The 25,122-nt window shown below is 48.2% G+C and overlaps 1 protein-coding gene across 3 annotated transcripts in view; it reads left to right on the plus strand.

Annotated features, from left to right (window-relative positions):
- LOC143955574 (cyclic nucleotide-gated channel alpha-2-like) overlaps nucleotides 1-6,060 on the plus strand; it is an 89,804-nt gene extending 83,744 nt beyond the window's left edge. For all 3 annotated transcript variants that reach the window (XM_077465764.1, XM_077465687.1, XM_077465839.1), the window contains exon 8: nucleotides 580-6,060. In XM_077465764.1, coding sequence (XP_077321890.1) covers nucleotides 580-1,191 — 612 coding nt within the window. In that variant the 3' untranslated portion in view covers nucleotides 1,192-6,060. The remainder of the gene's footprint in view (nucleotides 1-579) is intronic.
- Nucleotides 6,061-25,122: the final 19,062 nt, after the last annotated feature.

Raw genomic sequence — 25,122 nt, forward strand, 5'->3', positions numbered from 1 at the left:
GCCCTTCCCGACGTCCTCCAGCTTTCACCCAGCAAGCTTACTTCGGCTAGTGCAACGCCAACGCACGGGGTAGGAGTCTACCGGAGAGCCGCTCACATCACAAGCCTCTCCACTCTCACCTCTCCAAGCACTCCTCCCTCTCACACCCTCTCACATCCGGCCACTCCCCCCACTCCGACATTTTATCTTTGGTAATGCACAAGGTAGGTGCGCACTCCTTCTCTTTCTATATGTTCCAGCTCTAAGGATACCCATTGTTCTGAGGGGGGCAGCAAGACCGTTGACATTCCACATATTTTATCCGAAGGGTTGGCTACACCACTTACACCTTGACTAAAGCTCCCGAGCACAGGAGATAGTGTTGTATTATCTAGGCTTGGGACCCAGAAGACATCAACAATCACTTTAGTAGATGCAAATACTACAGTGATTATCAGCTTCCACAGGGATCCCACAGGTATGTAATATGCATAGATACAATAGTGAAAGCTGAACCAATGTAACTGTGCAATAAAATTCATACCTTTAAGAGTCTGATTCTTTAGCATCTCTGATTTACACCCTATGCTTATGTCCCAGGTTCGGATCTTCCAGAACTGTGAAGCTGGTCTTTTGGTTGAGTTGGTCCTGAAGCTCCGTCCCCAGGTTTTCAGCCCCGGCGATTACATCTGCCGTAAAGGGGACATTGGTAGAGAGATGTACATAATCAAGGAGGGGAAGCTAGCTGTTGTCGCAGAGGATGGAATTACTCAGTACGCTGTTCTCACTTCAGGGAGTTGTTTTGGTGAGATTAGTATCCTCAATATCGAAGGGAGTAAAATGGGAAATCGAAGGACAGCCAGTATTCGAAGCCTTGGGTACTCTGACCTTTTCTGCCTTTCGAAGGGCGACCTCATGGAAGCTTTAGTAGAGTATCCAGATGCCAAGAAGATCTTGGAAGAGAGAGGAAGAGAAATACTGACCAAGGAAGGCCTGCTTGATGAGACGAAGGAAAAAAATGTGATGAAGGGTAAATCTCCAGAAGAAAAAATGGAACTTCTGGAATCCAATGTGGACCTGTTACACACTCGCTTTGCTCGTTTGCTTAGAGAATACAGTGCTGATCAACAAAGCCTCAAGCAAACGGTCACCCTCCTAGAGGGGAGATTAAAGGACTTTCAAGGGCGAGACGTGTCCTCAGATGAGATGTAAAGGAAAAGTATCGACTAATAAAATTATATTCCTGCTACGTAAAAGTTTTCCTTATGTAAAAATTATTTTAAATCTATTATAAAGTTTCATCTGCTTATATTTTCCCTTCCCTGGTTCATCTCAACACCCTTCTTCAACAGACTAATGACATTTTTTTTTTAACAAGACCTGTTTTTTATTCAAACTTTTTAGATCCAGTGATATCATCACCTGATCTCTCTGCTTCTGTATGCAAAGCAGGCATATATTGCTGGTGGGAGGGGCCATCAGGATGCTGTACATAACTTCCCAATGATGGAGAACCATTCCTTCAACTGACACCAACAATGGGGTACTATTCCTCCCACTAACACCAATGATGGAGAACCATTCCTTCTACTGACACCAACGATGGGGTAATAGTTTTTCCACTGACACCAAACAATGGGGCAGTATTCCTTCCACTGACACCAAAAATTGGGCATCATTATTCCACAGACACCAATGACTGGGCACTATTTTTTACACCAGCACCAACGATAGGGCATCATTTTTCCATCATTGGAACACCAATCATCCTACTGACACTAGAGATGGGGCATTCCTCCATTGACACCAATAATGGGGCATTATTCCCTTCAATGGCCCCTACAATGCGGCACCATTCCATCCACTGACACCAACAATGGGGTACCATTTCCTTCATTAACACCAACATTGGAGCATAATTCCTCCCACTGACATGAACAATGGGGGCACTATTCTTTCCACTGACACCAACAATGGGTCATGTTTCCTTCACTATTACTCCCACTGACACCAAACATCGGGCACTATCCCTTCCACTGACACCAATGATGAGGCACTATTCCTCCCACTGTAACCAATGATGGGGCATTATTCCTTCAACTGACACCAACAATGGGACATAATTCCTCCCACTGATATAAACAATGGAACACTATTCCTCCCACTGACACCAACGATGGACCCATCAGCAACTACACTATATCATCAAAAGTATTGGGATGCCTGAAGTATTAACAGGCACATGAACTTTAGTCCGTAGGGTTCAATATTGAGTTGGCCCACCCTTTACAGCTATAACAGCTTCAACTCTTCTGGGAAGGCTATCCACAAGTTTTAGGAGTGTGTCTATGGGAATGTTTGACCATTCTTCCAGAAGCGCATTTGTGAGGTCAGGCACATAGAAATGTCCATAAAGACATGGATGAGTGAGTTTGGGGTGGAGGAACTTGACTGGCCTGCACAGAGTCCTGACCTCAACCCAATAGAATACCTTTGGTAATAATTAGAGCGCAGACTGTGAGCCAGGCCTTCTCATCCAACATCAGTGCCTGACCTCACAAATGTGCTTCTGGAAGACTGGTCAAACATTCCCATAGACACACTGCTAAACTTTGTGGACAGCCTTCCCAGAAGACTTGAAGCTGCTATAGCTGCAATATGCAATGCAATATTGAACCCTAAGCACAAAGACTGGGATGCCATTAAAGTTCATGTGCGTGTAAAGGCAGGTGTCCCAATACGTTTGGTAATATAGTGTAACTGCCTACAAGCCATCCTCCCTTTTGAAGTGGCAGGCATCTTTGACAAGTTGTACTATCCACTTGGTTTACTGAAGGAGAATAGAAGTTGTAGTTGGTCTTGCCTAGATTATTTTGGGGAAGATGCAACTCAGGTTGTAGGTAGTAGTTGTAGGGTTGTAGTTGGGATCTCTGGGTATCCCCCAGACCCCTGAGTTTCCGTCTAGGTTGTCTTGTGGAAGATCCAGCTCTGGTTGTAGACTGTAGTTGGACCCTCTGGATATTCTCCATGGCCCTAAGCTTCTGCCTAGGTTGTCTTGTGGAAGATCCAGCTCTGGTTGTAGACTGTAGTTGGACCCTCTGGATATTCTCCATGGCCCTAAGCTTCTGCCTAGGTTGTCTTGTGGAAGATCCAGCTATGGTTGTAGGCTGTAGTTGGACCCCCTTGATATCCTCCAGGCCCTAAGTTCTGCCACGTTGTCTTGTGGAAGATCCAGCTCTGGTTGTAGCCTGTAGTTGGACCCTCTGGATATCCTCCAGGCCCTAAGCTTCTGTCTAGGTTGTCTTTTGGAAGATCCAGCTCTGGTTGTAGACTGTAGTTGGACCCTCTGGATATTCTCCATGGCCCTAAGCTTCTGCCTAGGTTGTCTTGTGGAAGATCCAGCTCTGGTTGTAGACTGTAGTTGGACCCTCTGGATATTCTCCATGGCCCTAAGCTTCTGCCTAGGTTGTCTTGTGGAAGATCCAGCTTTGGTTGTAGGCTGTAGTTGGACCCCCTTGATATCCTCCAGGCCCTAAGTTCTGCCTAGGTTGTCTTGTGGAAAATCCAGCTCTGGTTGTAGACTGTAGTTGGACCCTCTGGATATCCTCCAGGCCCTAAGCTTCTGTCTAGGTTGTCTTGTGGAAGATCCAGCTCTGGTTGTAAACTGTAGTTGGACCCTCTGGATATCCTCCAGGCCCTAAGCTTCTGTCTAGGTTGTCTTTTGGAAGATCCAGCTCTGGTTGTAGACTGTAGTTGGACCCTCTGGATATCCTTCAGGCCCTAAGCTTCTGCCTAGGTTGTCTTGTGGAAGATCCAGCTATGGATGTAGGTTGTAGGTGGGCTCTCTGGGCATCCACTGGATCCTAGGCCCCTTGTGTAGACAGATAGCTGCAGTAGGATGTAGCCAAATAACATACAACCTGTATGCTGATGTAGTAGAAATGCTTCCCATTTTGGTAGATCTCCCTCCAATGCAAATGCAACATGGGCGCGATTTAAAGACATCTAAGCAATTAGGTATCACTGGCAGTTAATGACGTCCTACATTAACTTCTGCTACTGTACTAGGGTTGAGGAAAGTTGTCTGAGAATACATTTGTGTTTGACATTCGCCTCCAGCTTCTGAATCTTATAGGAGCTGGGGTGACCCTTTGTATAAAGTTCCTGGGTCAAAACATCACAAGCAATTTTAGCTGCAACACTAACCTCCTCTTGAGCGTGAACCCCAAAGACTTACTGACCCATGGTCCAGAGCTGACACTCTTCTGAGTTGAGTGATGCCTCGTAAGTAATTATAACTGTAGCGCTGGTATTTTCAATACAGACGCTATTATTTTTGTAAAATTAAGTTTGTCTGAAGCTGCAGTTTGGCTCAGACTAATTATGTCAAAGTTCTGGTTTCTGTACCAGTTCAGCTGGGTTGTGCTAGTTTCCACTTGGCCGTGGCTGTCGCTGTCACCACCGCTAAGTGTTGGAATTGGAACAGGCTGAATGAATTGGGTACCCCTTTTACTCAGAAACAGCCCAGTGGGAGTGGTTCACCCGCTGTGCATTCTGGGTTAGGGTACTTAAGGTACAGGCGCCATATTTTTGGGGTTCGTTATCCCGACCTCATGGCCCTCCTGGCCTAAGGTGTGTGCTGCCTTTCTCTATGTCTCGGGGGCCGGCTGGCCCGAGGCTTTGCAACTGAAAGGGTGGGCCCAAAAGTCTTGGGGCCTACCGATTCAGGGGTGGTCATATGTTGTCTTGCCTGTGGGAAGAAGCTAAGCGACTGGAGGATCCAGGGGAGGACTTTTTCAGGAGAGGACCGAGCAACAAGGCTGGTATCTCTGGAAGATCTTGGAGACTCAGTTAGAGGATGCATCCTCACCTATCACACAGTACCGCCGGATTGGCTGAAAGAAACTGGTACTGTGCGACAACTCTTTAACTTTACAACAAGTTGCTGGTTGTGCTTTCCTGTGGCAAAGGATTGCACAACGATTCCATTGAATTGACAAGTCTGTGGCAGAGACTTTGTTCAAGCATCTCACCGGCTGCTAGGTCAGTGAGGGAGGCCTATCCGGTGGTTGCCAGATCCAGCCTGTGGAAGCTATTTGTCCTCTGGATCAAGGAAATGCGTCTAAAGCCCCATACACACTATCAGTTTTTCTGCTGAGTTTTTCCTTCAGATTTACCAAAACCATGTAGTAGAAGGGCCTGCCTGATTGCATACAAATTGAAACTCCTAAGGTTTGACCTCGTATTATATGGTTTTGGTAAATCTGAAGGAAAAACTCAGCAGAAAAACTGATAGTGTGTATGGGGCTTTACCTGCAATTACAAGGTACCTGAATCCCCCTTAACCCTCTATCGCAAAACTTCATGTTTCTTTCAAATAAATATTTGGAATAAGGACTAAACGTCAGAGCTAACATTCTTTAATCCACTCTACAACGGGACCCCTAAGACGGACACAGTGAACAGGTGAGGTAACGGTAAGCCCAACAAAAAGAGCAGCTCCTTGGGGGGGGGGGGGTGTAAGTGCTACATAACCTTTAAAACAAACCCTCACAGACTTCTGTAGCTGTGGGCACAGTAGTGCAATCCATCCTAATAATAAAGAACAACACATTTTTATATTTAAAAAAAGTTAGAGGTACAGTTAATTAAATGCCACTAATATATACCTAACAATCTCCCCAGACATCGCTACTTCCAAATTGCCCATGAATTCCTTTCTCTCTCTGATCTAACCAAGTGCCAAGCCCAAAAGCTTGTTCCCGCGAGACAGAAGTACAGTTAAAAATCAGTGGAAAAGAAGTATTCCTGCGCCACGTCAGGGAAATAGAGGGAGATAGGGTACTGCTGCACACACTGTTCGTCACGGGTCACATGACTTCATCAGGGGATACATACAGATATATAGATTGTATCCCCTGATGAAGTCATGTGACCCGTGACGAACACGCGTCGGGACACAGCAACCAGGAAGTGACGTAGGCCGAGCCCGCAGCTCGTTTATACACTGCTTGTACAGACTGTTTGTTTGTGAGTATTTTTAAACTGTTTTAATAACAATAAACCTGTTGTAGCATCTTACACTATGGAGTATTCTTCCTCCATCTCTGCTTAAACCCATGTATATGCCATACCACTGAGGAACCCTGACTGCAATACCACAGAGGAAACCCCCTTAAAGGGACCATATCATTGGTCAGAACCTGTTCACCCCACATTAAAGGGAAAATTCCGCTAAAGGATCCCAAAAAGCTCTCTATATATACGCTGTTACCTTACAGCGGTAAGGTAAGGGGACATCCATTACTGGTATATACGGGACCACCAAGGCCACATCCCCTTCCACCAGCACCACTGCCCTTCCCATTGCAACAGCTCCACATCGTATATCTTGTTGAAGAAGTCACATCCTATGCGATTTTGAGAATAATCGCAGCACTTTGCAGTGAAAACTGACTTTTTGTCTGATACACTTATATTTTTTGTCACTGAATTATTATTTATGTTTGAAGGTTTGCCTATGTGCACCACAGCAGAACACCTGCACTTTATGCGATTTTAGGATCGCAACACGCTGCACTTTTGAATGTTATATTGTGTTTTTTCTTCTTTTTTCTTGTTTTTATTATTTCACGGTTTTATGTTGTAGATTTTACACTAATAGCAACAAACATTATTGTTTTATCAGCCACAGCGACACATTGGAATATTTGCACTTTTATGCGACTACAGGATCGCAACACGTTGCACTTTGAATTTTATATGAATTTTCACTATTTTATGTATTTATGTTGTGGACTATTAGTAGAAATGAGTGTTGCTGTTTAAACTAGTCACATAGACACACCCAGACCTGTATTGTTTACTGGATATCCCCCCATTGCGAATTTTATATACTGCTTTTATCAATAGATATATCCTCCTTGTGTACAGCGCACCACTACCCTTCTTACTCAGAAGTACAGTTAAATCACACTTGTTTAGGTAGCACCCACCACCTTTAGGTGGGTGCTAGTTAGGTAAGTGTTAGGTAAATTTGCCTTGCACTTGAAGACCTGGTTGTTCGGTTTGGTTTGGACGGGAGAAGTGACAGAGTAGAGAGAGGAGGGTGTGGCCACCAGCAATATGCCCTGAAAGATCTCCCTTACCTTCTATTGAAATGTTCTAGAAGGCAGGCGGGCTGGGGAGGGGGTGCAGGCAGTTTGTATGGAGAGCCCTGGATGAATCATTAACTTGTATTTGCATGGGCAGGCCTCGCATATAAACTGGGGGTCACATGTTCCTAGGGGGAGATGGGAGGAGTTGGATCCAGAGCAGCAGCAAGTATGTAAACCACAGGGAGCAGGCTTGAAGGCCTAAGGGTTCAGAGACCCCAGCGCTGGATAGCAGGAACAAAACCTGAAGGCCTGGGGGTTCAGAGACCTCAGTGCTGGATAGCAGGAAAAAAAACCTGAAGGCCTGGGGGTTCAGAGACCTCAGCACTGGATAGCAGGAACAAAACCTAAAGGCCTGGGGGTTCAGAGACCTCAGTGCTGTATAGCAGGAACAAAACCTAAAGGCCTGAGGGTTCAGAGACCCCAGTGCTGGATAGCAGGAACAAAACCTAAAGGCCTGGGGGTTCAGAGACCCCAGCGCTGGATAGCAGGAACAAAACCTAAAGGCCTTAGGTTCAGAGACCCCAGCGCTGGATAGCAGGAACAAAACCTAAAGGTCTGGGAGTTCAGAGACCCCAGCGCAGGATAGCAGGAACAAAATCTGAAGGCCTGGGGGTTCAGAGACCTCAGTGCTGCATAGCAGGAACAAAACCTGAAGGCCTGGGGGTTCAGAGACCTCAGTGCTGGATAGCAGGAACAAAACCTGAAGGCCTGGGGGTTCAGAGACCCCAGCGCTGGATATCAAGAACAAAACCTGAAGGCCTGGGGGTTCAGAGACCTCAGCGCTGGATATCAGGAACAAAACCTAAAGGCCTGGGGGTTCAGGGACCCCAGAGCAGGATAGCAGGAACAAAACCTAAAGGCCTGGGGGTTCAGAGATCTCAGTGCTGCAAAGCAGGAACAAAACCTGAAGTCCTGGGGGTTCAGAGACCTCGGTGCTGGATAGCAGGAACAAAACCTGAAGGCCTGGGGGTTCAGAGACCCCAGCACTGGATATCAGGAACAAAACCTAAAGGCCTGGGGGTTCAGAGACCCCAGCGCTGGATATCAGGAACAAAACCTGAAGGCCTGGGGGTTCAGAGACCTCAGTGCTGCATAGCAGGAACAAAACCTGAAGGCCTGGGGGTTCAGAGACCTCAGTGCTGGATAGCAGGAACAAAACCTGAAGGCCTGGGGGTTCATATACCCCAGCGCTGGATATCAGGAACAAAACCTGAAGGCCTGGGGGTTCAGAGATCTCAGCGCTGGATAGCAGGAACAAAACCTGAAGGCTTGGGGTGGGGGTTCAGAGACCTCAGTGCTTCATAGCAGGAACAAAACCTGAAGGCCTTGGGGTTCAGAGAACTCAGTGCTGGATAGCAGGAACAAAACCTGAAGGCCTGGGGGTTCAGAGACCCCAGCGCTGGATAGCAGGAACAAAACCTGAAGGCCTGAGGGTTCAGAGACCTCAGCGCTGGATAGCAGGAACAAAACCTAAAGGCCTGGGGGTTCAGCAGGAACAAAACCTGAAGGCCTGGGGGTTCAGAGACCTCAGTGCTGGATAGCAGGAACAAAACCTGAAGGCCTGGGGGTTCATAGACCCCAGCGCTGGATATCAGGAACAAAACGTGAAGGCCTGGGGGTTCAGAGACCCCAGCGCTGGATAGCAGGAACAAAACCTAAAGGCCTGGGGGTTCAGAGACCCCAGCGCTGGATAGCAGGAACAAAACCTGAAGGCCTGGGGGTTCAGAGACCCCAGCGCTGGATAGCAGGAACAAAACCAGAAGGCCTGGGGGTTCAGAGACCCCAGTGCTGCATAGCAGGAAAAAAACCTGAAGGCCTGGGGGTTCAGAGACCCCAGCGCTGGATAGCAGGAACAAGGCCTGGGGGTTCAGAGACCTCAGCGCTGGATAGCAGAAACAAAACCTGAAGGCCTGGGGGTTCAGAGACCTCAGTGCTGGATAGCAGGAACAAAACCTGAATGCCTGGAGGTTCAGAGACCCCAGCGCTGGATAGCGGGAACAAATCCTGAAGGCCTGGGTGTTCAGAGACCTCAGCGCTGGAGAGCAGGAACAAAACCTGAAGGCCTGGGGGTTCAGAGACCTCAGGGCTGGATAGCAGGAACAAAACCTGAGGGCCTGAGGATTCAGAGACCTCAGTGCTGGATGGTTCTACAGAAATTAAGTCACAATGTAACTCCGGGAGAAGTGGACCGGACATCCCAGCTTGGGATGATTCTAGCCATGCGGAGCGGGAAGTAGCTGCCAAGAGGATGGAGTAGACTGGGATATCATCCAGGACTTTCCTGAACTGACGTGGGAGGTGAGGCCTGGGGCTCCAGCATCCATTTACCACGGTGCTTTTCAGAGGGGCATTGGTCAGTTCACTATGGCAAAGGGATTCTAACTACTCTCAGGAACCAGGAGGAAGAGGCAGCTCATATTTCTCAAATATCTCTGTAACATACTGCAACTAAGAAGAATAAAGTTAGTTTAAAGTTTATGGACTGTCTGCTGTTGTGCTATTCGGGAAGGGGTGGAAGAACGGATACAGTTAACAGTAAAGGTATGAACTAACTTAGCAAGGGAGTAGTGTGCTACACAAGTTAAAACATTTTTTTTGTGTTAGAAATTTACTTAGAACCCCCAAACATTATACTTTTGTTTTTTTTTTCATAACACCATAGAGAATAAAATGGTGGTCACTGCAATACTTTCTGTCACACCTGCATTTGCGCAGCTGTCTTATAAGCGCACTTTTTGTGGAAATAAATGAATAAAAAAAAAGACAATGGTAAAGTTAGCCCAAATTTTGTTAGCCCAAAATTTATTGTGAAAGATAATGTTACACCGAGTAAATTGATACCCAACATGTCACGCTTCAAAATTGCACCTGCTTGTGGAATGGCGACAAACTTTTACCCTTAAAAAATCTCCATAGGCAACGTTTAAAACAATTCTACAGGTTGCATGTTTTAAGTTACAGAGGAGATCTAGGGCTAGAATTATTGCTCTCGCTCTACTGATCGTGGCGAGACCTCACATCTCATATTTACACGAAAATGCAATAAAAAAATAGAATAAAAAATAATAAATAATAATAATAAAAAATTGGTGATTTTAAAAAAAAATGGCCCTTTAATAGCTATGCGTGGAAGTGACGTTTTGACATCGCTTCCGCCCTGCAATGTTATGGAGACGGTGGGGACCATGTTTCCCTCACTCGCCTCCATGCCCAGCAAGGGTGAAGATTCAATCACTTACGGTCGATGGCTCCGGTAAGCGGCGGAGAGCACCGGAACATGGTGGGAGGGATGGGGCCCCTCTCCCCCCACCAATAAAAGTGATCTCGTGGCGAATCCGCCACAGAGACCACTCTTATTGGAGAGCGGACCGCTGAACGAAGAAGAGGATACCGGGGGGTATGGCAGCTAGCTGCTGCCATAACAACGACATTCCTCTTCAAACTTAGGATGTATATCGGCACGCAGTGGTCTGTAAGTGGTTAAAATTCAACATAAAAACAATGTCATGGATTTCAAAATACTGAATTTTACTATATAAGCTCAGTTTACTGGTAAAAATAAGTGTGAAATACAAGACTTGGGTGGGTCTAAAAAGATGCCCGCTGACGCCTTCTGACTGCAGGCATGCAGCGGCCCAGTGCAGGGTGTAGCAAGATGGCTGCCGCAGTGCTGGGATGGAACGTTACCTAAACGCATAGCACATGTGCAGTAAGTATACTGGCTTCCCCCTGTTGTGACTATCTTCTGTATCATGTCTGCAGTCTCTTATCATATGCTGGATCATGTCTGCAGTCTCTGACCATCTCCTGTATCATGTCTGCAGTCTCTGACCATCTCTTGTATCATGTCTGCAGTCTCTGACCATCTCCTGTATCATGTCTGCAGTCTCTGACCGTCTCCTGTATCATGTCTGCAGTCTCTGACCATCTCCTGTATCATGCCTGCAGTCTCTGACAATTTCTTGTATCATGTCTGCAGTCTCTGACCATCACCTGTATCATGTCTGCAGTCTCTGACCATCACCTGTATCATGTCTGCAGTCTCTGACCGTCTCCTGTATCATGTCTGCGGTATCTGACCATCTCCTGTATCATGTCTGCAGTCTCTGACCATCTCTTGTATCATGTCTGCAGTCATTGACCATCTCTTGTATCATGTCTGCAGTCTATGACCATCTCTTGTATCATGTCTGAAGTCCCTGGAGGGAGCCTACAGAAGAGTCAAGAGCGGGAGTGCTACCAGGATGGGTGTCACGGGAGGAGGAGTCAGACGTATGTGGACTGTGGGGAGGAGACCATAGGATGAAACCAGAACCACCAAGCTGGAGCCCAGAGAGGACCGTCTGGCTTAGCCCTGCATGGTGCACCTGAGAGGAGGTCCGTAACAGCGCTACAAGACCAGTCTGGGGGGGGGGGGGGTGGCACTGATGTAAGGGGGAATGAATACAGTAAGGTAAGGGGTCACTGATATAAAGGTTCCCCTTTATATCAGTAACCCCACCCACCCCTTACCTTAGTGTATTAACTCTTCGGAAGGTGTTCTATGGTCACCAGAGTCCCCCCACATTAGAGTTCCCATTAGAAATGCAAGTTGGAACTCTGTGGTCAATGATGTAAAGGGGAAGTCAGTGGACTATGATATAAGGTGATCCCTGGTCACCAGAGCCCCCCTTACATCAGAGTTTTTCTTTACACCAAAGTCTGCAGCATTCGCCCGTACAGCACGACCCACAGAATTCCCCTTTACATCTAAGTTCCCCTTGCACTGTAAGGGGGAACTCTGCCGACTCTGATGTAAGGGAGAACTCTGTGCTGGCTGGCTTATATTACACTGACCTTCATGTAAATGGAGAAATGACACTGACACCAATGATAGGGCACTATTCCTCCCTCCCGACACCAATGATGGGGTACTATTCCCCCCACTGATACCAATGATGGGGCACTATTCCTCCCTCCCGACACCAATGATGGGGGCACTATTCCCCCCACTGATATCAATAATGGGGCCCTATTCTTCCCACTGATACCAATGTTGGGGCACTATTCCTCCCACTGATACCAATGAGGGGGCACTATTCCTCCCACTGATAACAATGATGGAGCACTATTCCCCCACTGATACCAATGATGGGACACTATCCCCCCTGACACCAATGATGGGGGCACTTTTTCCCCCCACTGATACCAATGATGGGACACTATTCCTCCCTCCCGACACCAATGATGGGGGCACTATTCCCCCCACTGATACCAATGATGGGGCACTATTCCTCCCACTGATACCAATGTTGGGGCACTATTCCTCCCACTGATACCAATGAGGGGGCACTATTCCTCCCACTGATACCAATGAGGGGGCACTATTCCTCCCACTGATACCAATGATGGGGCACTATTCCGCCCACTGATAACAATGATAGAGCAATATTCCTCCCACTGATACCAATGATGGGGCACTATTCCTCCCTCCCGACACCAATGATGAGGCACTATTCCTCCCACTGATACCAATGATGGGGCACTATTCCTACCTCCTGACACCAATGATGGGTCACTATTCCCCCACTGATACCAATGATGGGGCACTATTCCTCCCACTGATACCAATGATGGGACACTATTCCTTCCACTGATACCAATGATGGGACACTATTCCTCCCACTGATACCAATGATGGGACACCATTCCTTCCACCATGGGGCCACCGCTTAGAGGCTCATTCCGCAAGGGTGTTTGGGTGGAAACCATCCCCTTCTATTATATATATATATATTATCATGGTGTTTCTGTTCATCCAGTCCTGAGATTTACATTATTTTTTCTTCTTTTCGGTTATAACATTTTACAAATTAGTAATTTTTCTTCATACATTTTGGACAAAATTTATACAGCTATATTTCTTTGGTAAAAAAATAATCCAAATCAGTGTATATTATTTGGTCTTTGTGAAAGTTATAGAGCAGTGATGGTGAACCTTGGCACACCCAGATGTTTTGGAACTACATTTCCCATGATGCTCAACTACATTGCAGAGTGCAAGAGCATCATGGGAAATGTAGTTCCAAAACATCTGGGGTGCCGAGGTTCACCAATCACCATTATAGAGTCCTACAAGCTATGGTGAGCCAGGAAAGTACAAATAACCCCCAAATTACCCCTTTTTGGAAAGTAGACAGTCCAAGATATTAAGTAAGAGGCATCCCCAATGTATATTCTATGAGGCATAATGAGTCTTTTGAATGGTTCATTTTTTCCCACAATTCTTTGCAAAATTACGATTTTTTTTGTTCCCAAAATTGTCATATTAACAGGTTATTTCTCTCACGTGGCAGGGCATACCACAAATGAAATGACTCCCCAAAATATATTCTGCTACTCCTCCTGAGTATGGGGATCCCACATGTGCAAGACCTTTACACATCCTGGCCACATACAGGGGCCCAACATGCAGGGAGCACCGTCAGGTGTTTTAGGGACATAAATTACACATTTCCTTTCCTGACAACCTATCACACGTTTGAAGCCCCTGGAGCATCAGGACAATGGAAATGCCCACAAAATGACCCCATTTTGGAAAGAAACCCCAATGTATATTCTGTGAGGCATAATGAGTCTTTTTAACGTGTCACTTTTCCCCACAAGTTTTTGAAAAATGTGGAAAGAAAATGAAAACGCATTTTTTACACATTTTTACTACACTGATGGGCGCTGATGAGGATCCACTGATAGGGTGGTACTGATGAGCACTTACTGATGGGCACTGTATTGGCACTAATGGGCATAGTAGTGGCACTGATGGGGCACTGTAGAGCACAGATGTGGCACTAATGTAGCACTGTAGGGCACTGATGGGGCACAGATGTGCACTGATGAGGCACTTCTGGGTACTGATGTGACACTAATGGGCACAGTTGGGGCACTGTTGGGTACTGATGTGGCACTGCTGGGGCACATATGTGCACTTATGGGGTACAGATGTGCACTGCTTGGGCACTGTAGAGCACTGCTTGGCACAAATGTGGCATGGCTGGGTACTGATGTGGCACTGCTGGGGAACAGGTGTGACACTGCTGGGGCACTGTAAAGCACTGCTGGGCACATATGTGGCACGGATGGGTACTGATGTGGCACAGCTGGTTACTGATGTTGCACTGCTGCTTACTGATATGGCACTGCTGGGCACATATGTGGCACGGATGGGTACTGATGTGGCACAGCTGGTTACTGATGTTGCACTGCTGCTTACTGATATGGCACTGATGTGGCACTGCTGTGAACTGATGTTGCACTGCTGGGGCACAGATAGGCACTGATGGGGCATTGCTGCATACTGATGTGGCACTGCTGGGTACTGATGGGTCAGTGCTGGGCACTTGGAATACATGCAAAAAAAATCAAGCAGCCTCACGCTGTAGCTTCTCCCTCATCTGCTCACACGATCGGTGTGATGAGAGGAGAGAACCGGTTCATGGACAGTGATCGCTCTGGATCCGCTGGACGGAATGATCACGTAATAAAGGGCCACTGGGTTTGGCCCTTTACCCCGATCCGTGACACGCTGGGTCCTGAGTACCCAGTGAGCATGGACACTCCTGTAAATGCACCCCAGGGGGTGTGCAGGGATCGCAATTCTGGGGGGACATCATTGTATGCCCCCCCAGAATTATCTGACCATGCTGTAGCCGTCATTCGACTATGGTCCAGTCGGCAAGTGGTTAAAGTTCATGTGTGTTAAGGTAGGTGTCCCAATACTTTTGGTAATATAATGTACGTGTGATTGGACAGGTGGGGAGAGAGGAACAGGACTACCTAGGAAGACAGGATATAGTACATTGTGCATTTTACACCCGGGGAGCCGGAGGCCGAAGAGAACACTGTGGTGGGATCCTCCATATAGACACAAGACGGTTTGAGCCGCCAAACATTATGTGACCATTGGTGTGTTTTAGGGCTCCTGAGGCATTATAGATGCCAACATTACAGAGCAGTTTATTAAAGCCAAACTCGGGGCTCAACCCCCCCTTCTCACTAGAGCCCCCCTTCCCCCAACTCTGGGTTCAGTTACAGGGGGGGTATTCTTGGGGATATAAAGAGGGTTACTATTGGGGTTACAGGGAGAGTTAATATTGGGGTTACAGGGAGGGTTATTCTTAGGGGTATAGAGAGGCGTAATATTGAGGTGACAAGGCGGGTTACTCTTGGGGATATAGGGAGGGACAGTATTGGGGTTACAGGGAGGGTTATTCTTGGGGATATAGGGAGGGTTACTATTGGGGTTACAGGGAGGGTTACTCCTGAGGATATAGAAAGGGATAGTATTGAGGTTACAGTGAGGGTTATTCTTAAGGGTATAGGGAGAGATAGTATTGGGGTTACAGGGCAGGTTACACTTGGGGATATAAGGAGGGATAATATTGGGGTTACAGGGAGTGTTGTTTACTTTTGGGGATATAAAGAGGGTTAGTATTGGGGTCACAGGGAGGGTTACTCTTGGGGATATAGAGAGGGTTAGCATTGGGGTTACAGGGAGGGTTACTCTAAGGGATATAGGGAGGGATAGTATTGGGGTTACAGGGGGGTATTCTTGGGGCTACAGGGAGGGATAGTAATGGGGATACAGGGAGGGTTATTCTTTGGGATATAGGGAGGGTTACTCTTGGGGAAATAGGGAGGGATAGTATTGGGGTTACAGGGAGGGTTACTCTTGGGGATATAGGGAGGGTTAGTATTGGGGTTTCAGGGAGGGTTACTCTTAGGGATATAGGGAGGGATAGTATTGGGGTTACAGGGGGGGTATTCTTGGGGCTATAGGGAGGGATAGTATTGGGGTTACAGGGAGGGTTATTCTTTGGCATATAGGGAGGGTTACTCTTGGGGATATAGGGAGGGATAGTATTGGGGTTACAGGGAGGGTTATGCCGCGTACACACGATCAAACAATCCAAAAGACAAGACAAAAGTCCGGCAAACTGAAGTCCGCCGGACAATCCCCCCGTGTGTAGCCTCCGGCATACTTTTTTGACCCGAAAGTACGGCGGACTTAGAAAGTAGTTTTGCACTCCAATCTTCCCGCCGCATTTCGGCGGACAATCGGCCGTGTGTGTGCCAGTCCACCGTACTTTTGAAATGAGCGGACTTTTCCCGCCCGGAGAAAAGTCTGCTCCTTTCGAGCGGGTCTCCAGGTAGGCGGGGCCCGCAAAGGAGACGTCGCTGGCCCCGCCACCTGGTATGGACTTAAAGGGGAACCCCAACGCCGGAAAAAATCGGCGTGGGGGTCCCCCCAGGTCCACATCAGACCCTTGTCCGAGCACGCTACCCGGCCGGCCAGGAAAGGGGGGGACAAGTGAGCGCCCCCCCTGAGCCATACCAAGCCGCGTGCCCTCAACATGGAGGGTGCCTTGGGGAAGGGGGGTGATGAGGACAAGGGCCTCTTCCCGACAACCCTGGCCGTTGGTTGTTGGGGCCTGCGGGCAAGGGGCTTATCGGAATCCGGGAGCCCCCTTTAATAAGGGGGCCCCCGGATACCGGCCCCCCACCCTATGTGAATGAGTATGGGGTACATTGTACCCCTACCCATTCACCTGTGAAAAAAAGTACAAAAAAAAACCACAACACAGGGTAAAAATAGTTTATTGCACAGCTCCGGGGGTCTTCCGTCTTCGGGGGTCTTCTCGCCGGACTCCTCCGCTATCTTCTTGTAGCTCTTTTACTAGCGGAGGAGCCCGGCTTTCTTCCTCGCCGCCGGCCTCTTCTTCCGACTTCGGGGGTCTTGTCCCCATCTTTGGTTCTTCTGCCGGGCCACCGCACCTTCTTATAGCTCTTTTACAGGCAGTGGCCTGGTCTTCTGTCGCCGCCGCCTTCTGTTCATCTCTTCTTCTTCTTCTTCAGATGTTGCCTCATCGAGTCCTCCACTCACAATGACGGCGACCGGGCACGCGGCGACTTATATAGGGACATCACCGGATGATGTCCCCGCCTATTATGATGTCATAGTCCCAGCATCCTCTGGGACTGTGACACCATAATGGGTGGGGACATCATCCGGCGATATCCCTATATAAGTCGCAGCGCGCCCGGTCAGAGCCATTGTGAGCAGAGGATCCGACGAGGCAACATCTGAAGAGAAGAAGAACAGAAGGCGGCGGCGGCGGCGACAGAAGACCGGGCCACCGCCTGTAAAAGAGCTATAAGAAGGCGCGGTGGCCCGGCAGAAGAACCGAAGAGGGGGACAAGACCCCCGAAGTCGGAAAGAAGAGGCCGGCGGCGAGGAAGAAAGCCGGGCTCCTCCGCTAGTAAAAAAGCTACAAGAAGATAGCGGAGGAGTCCGGCGAGAAGACCCCCGAAGACGGAAGACCCCCGGAGCTGTGCAATAAACTATTTTTACCCTGTGTTGTGTTTTTTTTGTATTTTTTTCACAGGTGAATGGGTAGGGTTACATTGTACCCCATACTCATTCACATACAGTGGGGGGCCAGTATCCGGGGGCCCCCTTATTAAAGGGGGCTCCCGGATTCCGATAAGCCCCTCGCCCGCAGACCCCGACAACCAACGGCCAGGGTTGTCGGGAAGAGGCCCTTGTCCTCATCAACATGTGGACAAGGTGCTTTGGGGTGGGGGGGCCGTGCGGCCCCCCCTTCCCCAAGGCACCCCCCATGTTGAGGGCACGCGGCCTGGTACGGCTCGGGGGGGTGCTCGCTCGTCCCCCCCTTTCCTGGCCAGCTGGGTAGCGTGCTCGGACAAGGGTCTGATGTGGACCTGGGGGGATCCCCACGCCGATTTGGCGTTGGGGTTCCCCTTTAAGTCCATACTAGGTGGCGGGGCCAGCGACGTCTCCTTCGTGGGCCCCGCCTACCTGGAGACGCGCTCGAAATGAGCGGACTTTCCTCCGCGTGCGTGGGCGAGTCCGTTCATTTCAAAAGTAGGGCGGATAGTACGGCGGACTTAGTACGCCGTATTAGTCCGCTGAAAAAGTGCCGTGTGTGGGCAAGTAGCCCATTCGGAAAGTCCGACGGACAGTCTGGCGGGAAGTCTGCCAGACTAAGTCGGTCAGATAGTCGGCTACGTGTGTACGCGGCATTACTCTTGGGGATATAGGGAGGATAGTATTGCGGTTGCACGGAGGGCTATTCTTATGGATATAGGGAGTGGAAATATTGCGGTAACAGGAAGGGTTACTCTTGGGGATATAGGGAGAGATAGTATTGGAATATAGGGAGGGTTAGTATTGGGATTACAGGGGGGTATTCTTGCGGATATAGGAAGGGATAGTATTGCGGCTACAGGGGGATTATTCTTGGGGATATAGGGAGGGATAGTATTGGGGGTTACAGGGGGGGTTAGTGTTAGGATTACATGAATGGCTAGTGTTAGACAGAGCTGTTGCACTATATAGTAAACAGCTGGCTTTTTTTCATGCAAGTTGCTAAGCATAGCCTAGAAAATACCTGAAAAGGAGCCAAGTGCTCCACCTGCTGGCTGAAAATGAGAATACAAAACAATCATATCTTGGTGCAAAAAAATATATTATTCAAAAGCGCTTAACAAAATACATACACCACATTCCTTCTGGTTTAAATGTTATTCCATCAGCATTTAATTTGTACAGCAGATTTCTCCCTGGGGACACAAAGCAGTTAGCAGTCGAGGCAGCCATCTCAGCAATTGCGTTGGCTGGGAATCGAACCCGGGTCAGCTGCTGGATAAGCAGCTATGCTCATCACTGCACCACCAACACACGGAATGTCTTTGGGGTGTGGGAGAAAAAATCCTGTCACTTCTGTTTCCCAGTCTGAGTCAGGCAGCAGAGAGATGATGTAATCTCTCTGCTGCCTGCACAGTGAGTGAGGGCAGAACTGCCAGGAAGCAGGGCGGGCGCCGAGCGGTGAGAGATGATGTCATCTCTCTGTTCCGCCACCCGCTGATTGGCCACCCACCACATTGGCCACAACGGTGTAAAGAGATTCTCCTGGCTGTATGCCGTTGGAAAGAAGTCCTGTGGTGGCTGCTGAATCTGATTAACGCTCTTGTAGCCAAAGTCATAGATATAATTCTGCTCATCTGGTTCTTTTAGGTTCATATGAGCCTCCTCATAATCCATTGGCCAGGGTGTGAAGAGATTCTCCTGTCTGACTGCTGGTGGTGGCTGAAAAAAGGCCATTTGCTCTGCCAATTGTTGAAGAGCCTCCTTATAATGGTTCTTCATTGGAGTCGGTACTAGTCCATGGATATTCATTGGTAATAGAGACCAGTCCATTCATTCTATCTTCTGACACTCACTGTCATCACTCTAGTCAGCGAAATGAGGCTTCTTCTCTGGCGATGCTGGTGGAGGTGAAAATAAGTCCATTGGTGACATTTTCAGACTGTCGCTCATGTATGAAAAGCCTGTGAAATACACCTGCTCATATGGTGATATTGGAGCCTTCCGGTCCAGGTAGTTGATAAATTCATTCAGTGGCATGCTGTTATTTGATGGTTCCTCACAAATCTAGAAAGAGAAAAAGACATTCATTACTATTTCTAATTGATACAGAGGATGGTAACAAAGTATTGTGAACCCCACCCCCGAGGTGCAGCAGACTTCACCAACCAGGCTCCTTCCGCCCTAGCTCCCTCTAGTGGTCAGATAACATACACAATAATTATCTCCAATACTTAAATCTTTCAGACCAGACCGTATGATTGTATAGTGATCACAAATTCATAGACAGGTCTGAAAAGTCTGTTAAAACAAATGTCTTGGATGGTGAAGAGCCTGCTGCTGAAAATCCCCCCCCCCCCCTTCCAATTTGTTTGGACTCTATTATCTTTATACTTTCTGGTTCGGATTCAGATGGTATTGCTGACTTTCTTCGCTCTAACTCTGCCCTGTCGTGTGTCTTGAAGAACGGATGGCTCCAGATGTCACTGACTAGATGGTTTCGGCCCTCTTGGTCTTTCCACAGAAGCTGTAATGAAGAATGAAATATGAGAATGAAATATAATGAGATTCTGCATGACCAATAACAATATCTGAGCAATAGAATAGCCTGAGGCTCTCTGTAACTTACCCTAACTAAGAGGTTATGGAGGTCAGGGTCCATACCGTCCTCACAATCGAGCTCCATTTCAATAATTTTCTCCTTTATTTGTTCCCAGTTGTCCGTTCTGGTGATGAAGGGATGTTTCCCAAACGCCATCTCGTATACTATGACTCCAAGAGAGAAATATTCAACCATGCTGAAATAATCAGTGTCTTGCAAGACCTGTTGAAACATAAGAGAATGTTTTTTTTTTTTTTTTTATGAATCTAGTGTGTTCTTTTTGTGATTAGATAATAATCCTTTGGATAACTTTACAAAAAAATGATACGTACAACTTCTAATATAATATTTCAACTTTTATTAAATTTTTCCAAAAAGTACTTCAATGTGGTAAAGTTTTTACAGTATAAAAAAGTGCCAAAAATAAAATGTAAACAACACTTTAGCATCAGGCACGAATAATGGCATTGCCATTAATTCAGAGCCAGAAGCATTAAAAAATGCCATATAAAAATGCTACAAAAGCACTGCTGCTCTGCACTGCTGCTACACACTGTGTACAAAACACATGAAAGACATAATATACAAAAATAAATTGCCCAAAAATAAAAGGTAACACTTTAGGGCATGAGGCGTGAAAATGCCATATAAATTCTGCCTAACAATTTGCAAAAGATGCATTCAGAAGACATTATGTGGTAACCTTACTACTCAACCACATAATGCCTTCAGAATGCATCTTTTGCAAAGTGTTAGGCAGAATTTATAATATATGGCATTATGCCTCTTGACCTAAAGTGTTGTTGTTTAACACCACAAAAATGCTGGTCAACATACAATAACACTATGTAATCATAGTGTGATTGTAGAGTGTTGATTGGGAAGTATTTTTGTGGTGTGTTACTTGTAATTGTAATGTAAAACATACCTGAGGAGGTAACATCGTTTTCAAGAAGGAGCCGTATCCAACAAAAGCACTGCTGCTCTGAATCTGAACTCTGAACTGCTGCTCAACACTGTGTGTGCAAAAACACAAGTGCCAAAAAATAAAATATAACGCTTTAGGGCATGAGGCATGAAAATGCCATATAAATTCTGCCTAACACTTTGCAAAAGATGCATTCAGAAGGCATTGTGTTGTGTGGTAACCTTACTACTCAACCACACATAATGCCTTCAGAATGCATCTTTTGCAAAGTGTAAGCCCCTGTACACACGGTAGGAGATTTCGACAACCAAATCCGTCGGATTTTGTCCGTCGGATCTTGTCCGAAACTGTTGCATACACACGGTCGGACTAAGTTGTCGAAAAATCCGATCATTCAGAACGTGATGACGTAATTTTGTTACGATGGGACTACGTTCAGGCTAGTAGCCAATAGCTTTGATGTAGGAATTTGATCTGAGCATGCGTGGCACTTGGTCCGATGAAAATTCTCTACACATGATCGGAGTATGTCCGATCGAACCAGTTGGTCAGGAAATATTTCCAACATGTTGGAAAATTGGGTCCGACAGATATTCCGATGGAATCAGTCCGATGCATACCACACACAGTCGGATTAACCGACGACACGGTCCGATAGGACAAATTCCGACGGATTCTCCGACCGTGTGTACAAGGGCTTAGGCAGAATTTATATGGCATTATGCCTTTTGACCTAGAGTGTTGTTGTTTAACACCACAAAAATGCTGGTCAACATACAATAATACTTTGTAATTGTAATCATTATTAATTACATAGTGTTATTGTAGAGTTGATTGAGCAGTATTTTTGTGGTGTTTTACTTGTAATTGTAATGTAAAACATACCTGAGGAGGTAACAGTTTTCAAGGAAGGAAGCAAGGAACCAAGCCCAACAAAAGCACTGCTCAACACTGGCTGTGCAAAAATAATGGACAATTCACTGAAGGCAGCCATGACCCATCTCAACATAAATACACTAATACAGCCCAACAAGAACAGTGTATGAGTGTCAGTGCAAAAGGTTGGGGGCCTGTGTTACTCCATTGCAATGCTATATTTTAGCATTACAATGGAGGAAGGTTAGCATATCGACATGCTCTGATGTTAGGCTTTCTCTTTTTTTAGTCACAATGTTGCCAGCAACTGAGAAACGCCTTTCAGATGGTGTTGATGTTGCAGGCACAGACAAGTAACTCTTTGCCAGCATGGCCAAGATGGGAAACCTCTTTTCCTTTTCCTTCCACCATTTCAGCGGATTTTCTTCCTTTAGAATAGCCTGTTCACTGAAATACATGTGTATCTCATTCCTTACAACTTCACTGTGGGTTTCTTGATCTTGGATGTGACCAGTCATGTAATCCTTGCCATTACTGTGGTGGTCATCTGAATCTGAAGAACCAAGCAAAGTGTCTAAGTCCCTGTACACACGGTCGGAGATTTCGACAACCAAATCCGTCGGATTTTGTCCGTTGGATTTTGTCCGTCGGATCTTGTCCGAAACTGTTGCATACGATCATTCAGAACGTGATGACGTAATTTCGTTACGATGGGACTACGTTCAGGCTAGTAGCAAATAGCTTTGATGTAGGAATTTGATCTGAGCATGCGTGGCACTTGGTCCGATCAAAATTCTCTACACATGATTGGAGTATGTCCGATCGAACCAGTTGGTCGGGAAATACTTCCAACAAGTTGGAAAATTGGGTCAGACGGATATACCGACGGAATCAGTCCGATGCATACCACACACAGTCGGATTATCCGACAACACGGTCCGATAGGACACATTCCGACGGATTCCCCCGACCGTGTGTACAAGGGCTAACAGAGACACTTGCCTCTTCTCAGAAAATGTCATGTCTGCACTGGCTGACTGTTGTTCCTCACATCGATGTTGCATTCGCTCTTTCTCGTATCTTCTTTTCACTTCAAGAGCAAGAGCTTGGACCTTGAGGTGAACTTTTAAAATTTTCTCCACCATCATCTCTGAATTTAGTTTCCCGCTCCCATCTTGATGTCATCTCCTGTGCAGCAACACTTTGGAAAGCTTTGACTGCTGCTGTCTCGCAAATTGTGCTCTGTATGGATTTCTGGAGGCCCTTTACCAGAGGAGGTAGAGCGGAAACAGTCACATAGGACTCTCCACTCAAGAAAACAGCAGCACACTCAAATGGCTTCAGGACTTGTTCCACTTCCTCAAGTAAGCTCCACTGATCATGTTTTAAATCCAGGAAGCGCTTCCCTCGTGGTGTAACATCAGGATCGGAAAGAGTTGCAGTCACAGGCCACCTCTGTTCAAGCAGGCGGCTGATCATGTGTAAAGTACTGTTCCATCTTACGGATACATCATTTATTAGTGCATGCTCAGGGATACCCCTTTGTTGCTGCTTTGCTTTAAGCTTTGTAGTAGCCAGCTCACCTTTTTAAAAATGTTCCACAAGGCACTTTGCAGCCCTTAGGGCAGGGCCGGACTGGCCTATCGGGATACCGGGAGATTTCCCAGTAGGCCGCCTGCCCTGGGGCCGCTTTTAGTTGCGGCTGCATCCTCCGCTCTCTACTGCGGATCACAGCACTGGCTGGCTCTGTGTTCGGCGGACACTCTGTAATAACATGGCCCCGCCCCCTTAGACCGGCTCGTGTGATAGTAGATTGAATCAACTTTCCGCCTATAACACGAGCAGGTCTGAGGGGGCGGGGCCATGTTACAGAGCGGCCAGCGCTGTGATCCACAGGAGGAGATGCTGCAGGTACAGCCCGCGCTGTGTGCCACAGTGCCTGGATAGGAGGATCGAGGGTGGGGGCTGCAGGGGCCCCCCCACCGATTCTCCTATCCAACTTATTTTACTGTCCCTAGTTCACCTTGTGCTCCCTGCCCCCCCCCCCCCCCCAGTGCTCTCCTCCATCACCACACTCTCCTGCCCCCCCTGCTCTCCTCCACCATCACACTCTCCTGTCCCCCTGCTCTCCTCCACCACCACACTCTCCTGCCCCCCCCACAGATCTCTCCTCCCCTGTTCTTGCTGCCCCCCAGCTCTCCCCATCCTTCTATAGCCACCATCCCAGTGCTCTCCCCCCTGTTCCCCCCCTGCTCTCCACTCCTCCCAGTGCTCTCCCCCATCCCCCCCTGCTCTCCACTCCTCCCAGTGCTCTCCCCCCTTTTCCCCCTGTCCGCCCCCCTGCTCTCAACTCCCCCCAGTGCTCTCCCCCGTTGCTCTCCACTCCTCCCAGTGCTCTCCCCCCTGTTCTCCACTCCCCCCAGTGCTCTCCCCCATCCCCCCTGCTCTCCACTCCTCCCAGGGCTCTCCCCCCTGCACTCCACTCCTCCCAGTGCTCTCCCCCTGTCCGCCCCCCTGCTCTCAACTCCCCCCAGTGCTCTCCCCCTGTCCCCCCCTGCTCTCCACTCCTCCCAGTGCTCTGCCCCCTGTTCTCCCCTCGTTGCTCTCCCCCTGTCCGCCCCCCTACTCTCAACTCCCCCCAGTGCTCTCCCCCTGTCCCCCCCTGCTCTCCACTCCTCCCAGTGCTCTGCCCCCTGTTCTCCCCTCGTTGCTCTCTACTCCCCCCAGTGCTCCCCCCTGTTCCTCCCAGTGCTACCCCCTGTCCCCCAGTGCTCTCCACTCCCCCCAGTGCTCTCCCCCCTGTTCCCCCTCCCAGTGTTCTCCCCCCTGTTCCCCCCCAGTGCTCTCCCCTCCCCCCAGTGCTCTCCCCCCCTGTTTTCCCCCCAGTGCTCTCCCCCCAGTGCTCTCCCCCCTGTTATCCCCCCCAGTGCTCTCCACTCCTCACAGTGCTCTCCCCCCCTGTTCTTCCCCCCCCCAAGTTCTCTCCCCCCTGTTCTTTCTCCCCCAGTGCTTTCCACTCCCCCCCAGTGCTCCCCATGTTCTCCCCCCCAGTGCTCTCCACTCCCCCAGTGCTCTCCCCCCTATTCTCCCCTCGTTGCTCTCTACTCCCCCCAGTGCTCCCCCCCTGTTCCTCCCAGTGCTACCTCCTGTCCCCCAG

This window comes from Lithobates pipiens, unplaced genomic scaffold, assembly GCF_037356315.1.
Source record: "Lithobates pipiens isolate NorthernLeopardFrog02 unplaced genomic scaffold, aLitPip1_a1.2 Scaffold_1, whole genome shotgun sequence".
NCBI lineage: Eukaryota > Metazoa > Chordata > Amphibia > Anura > Ranidae > Lithobates > Lithobates pipiens.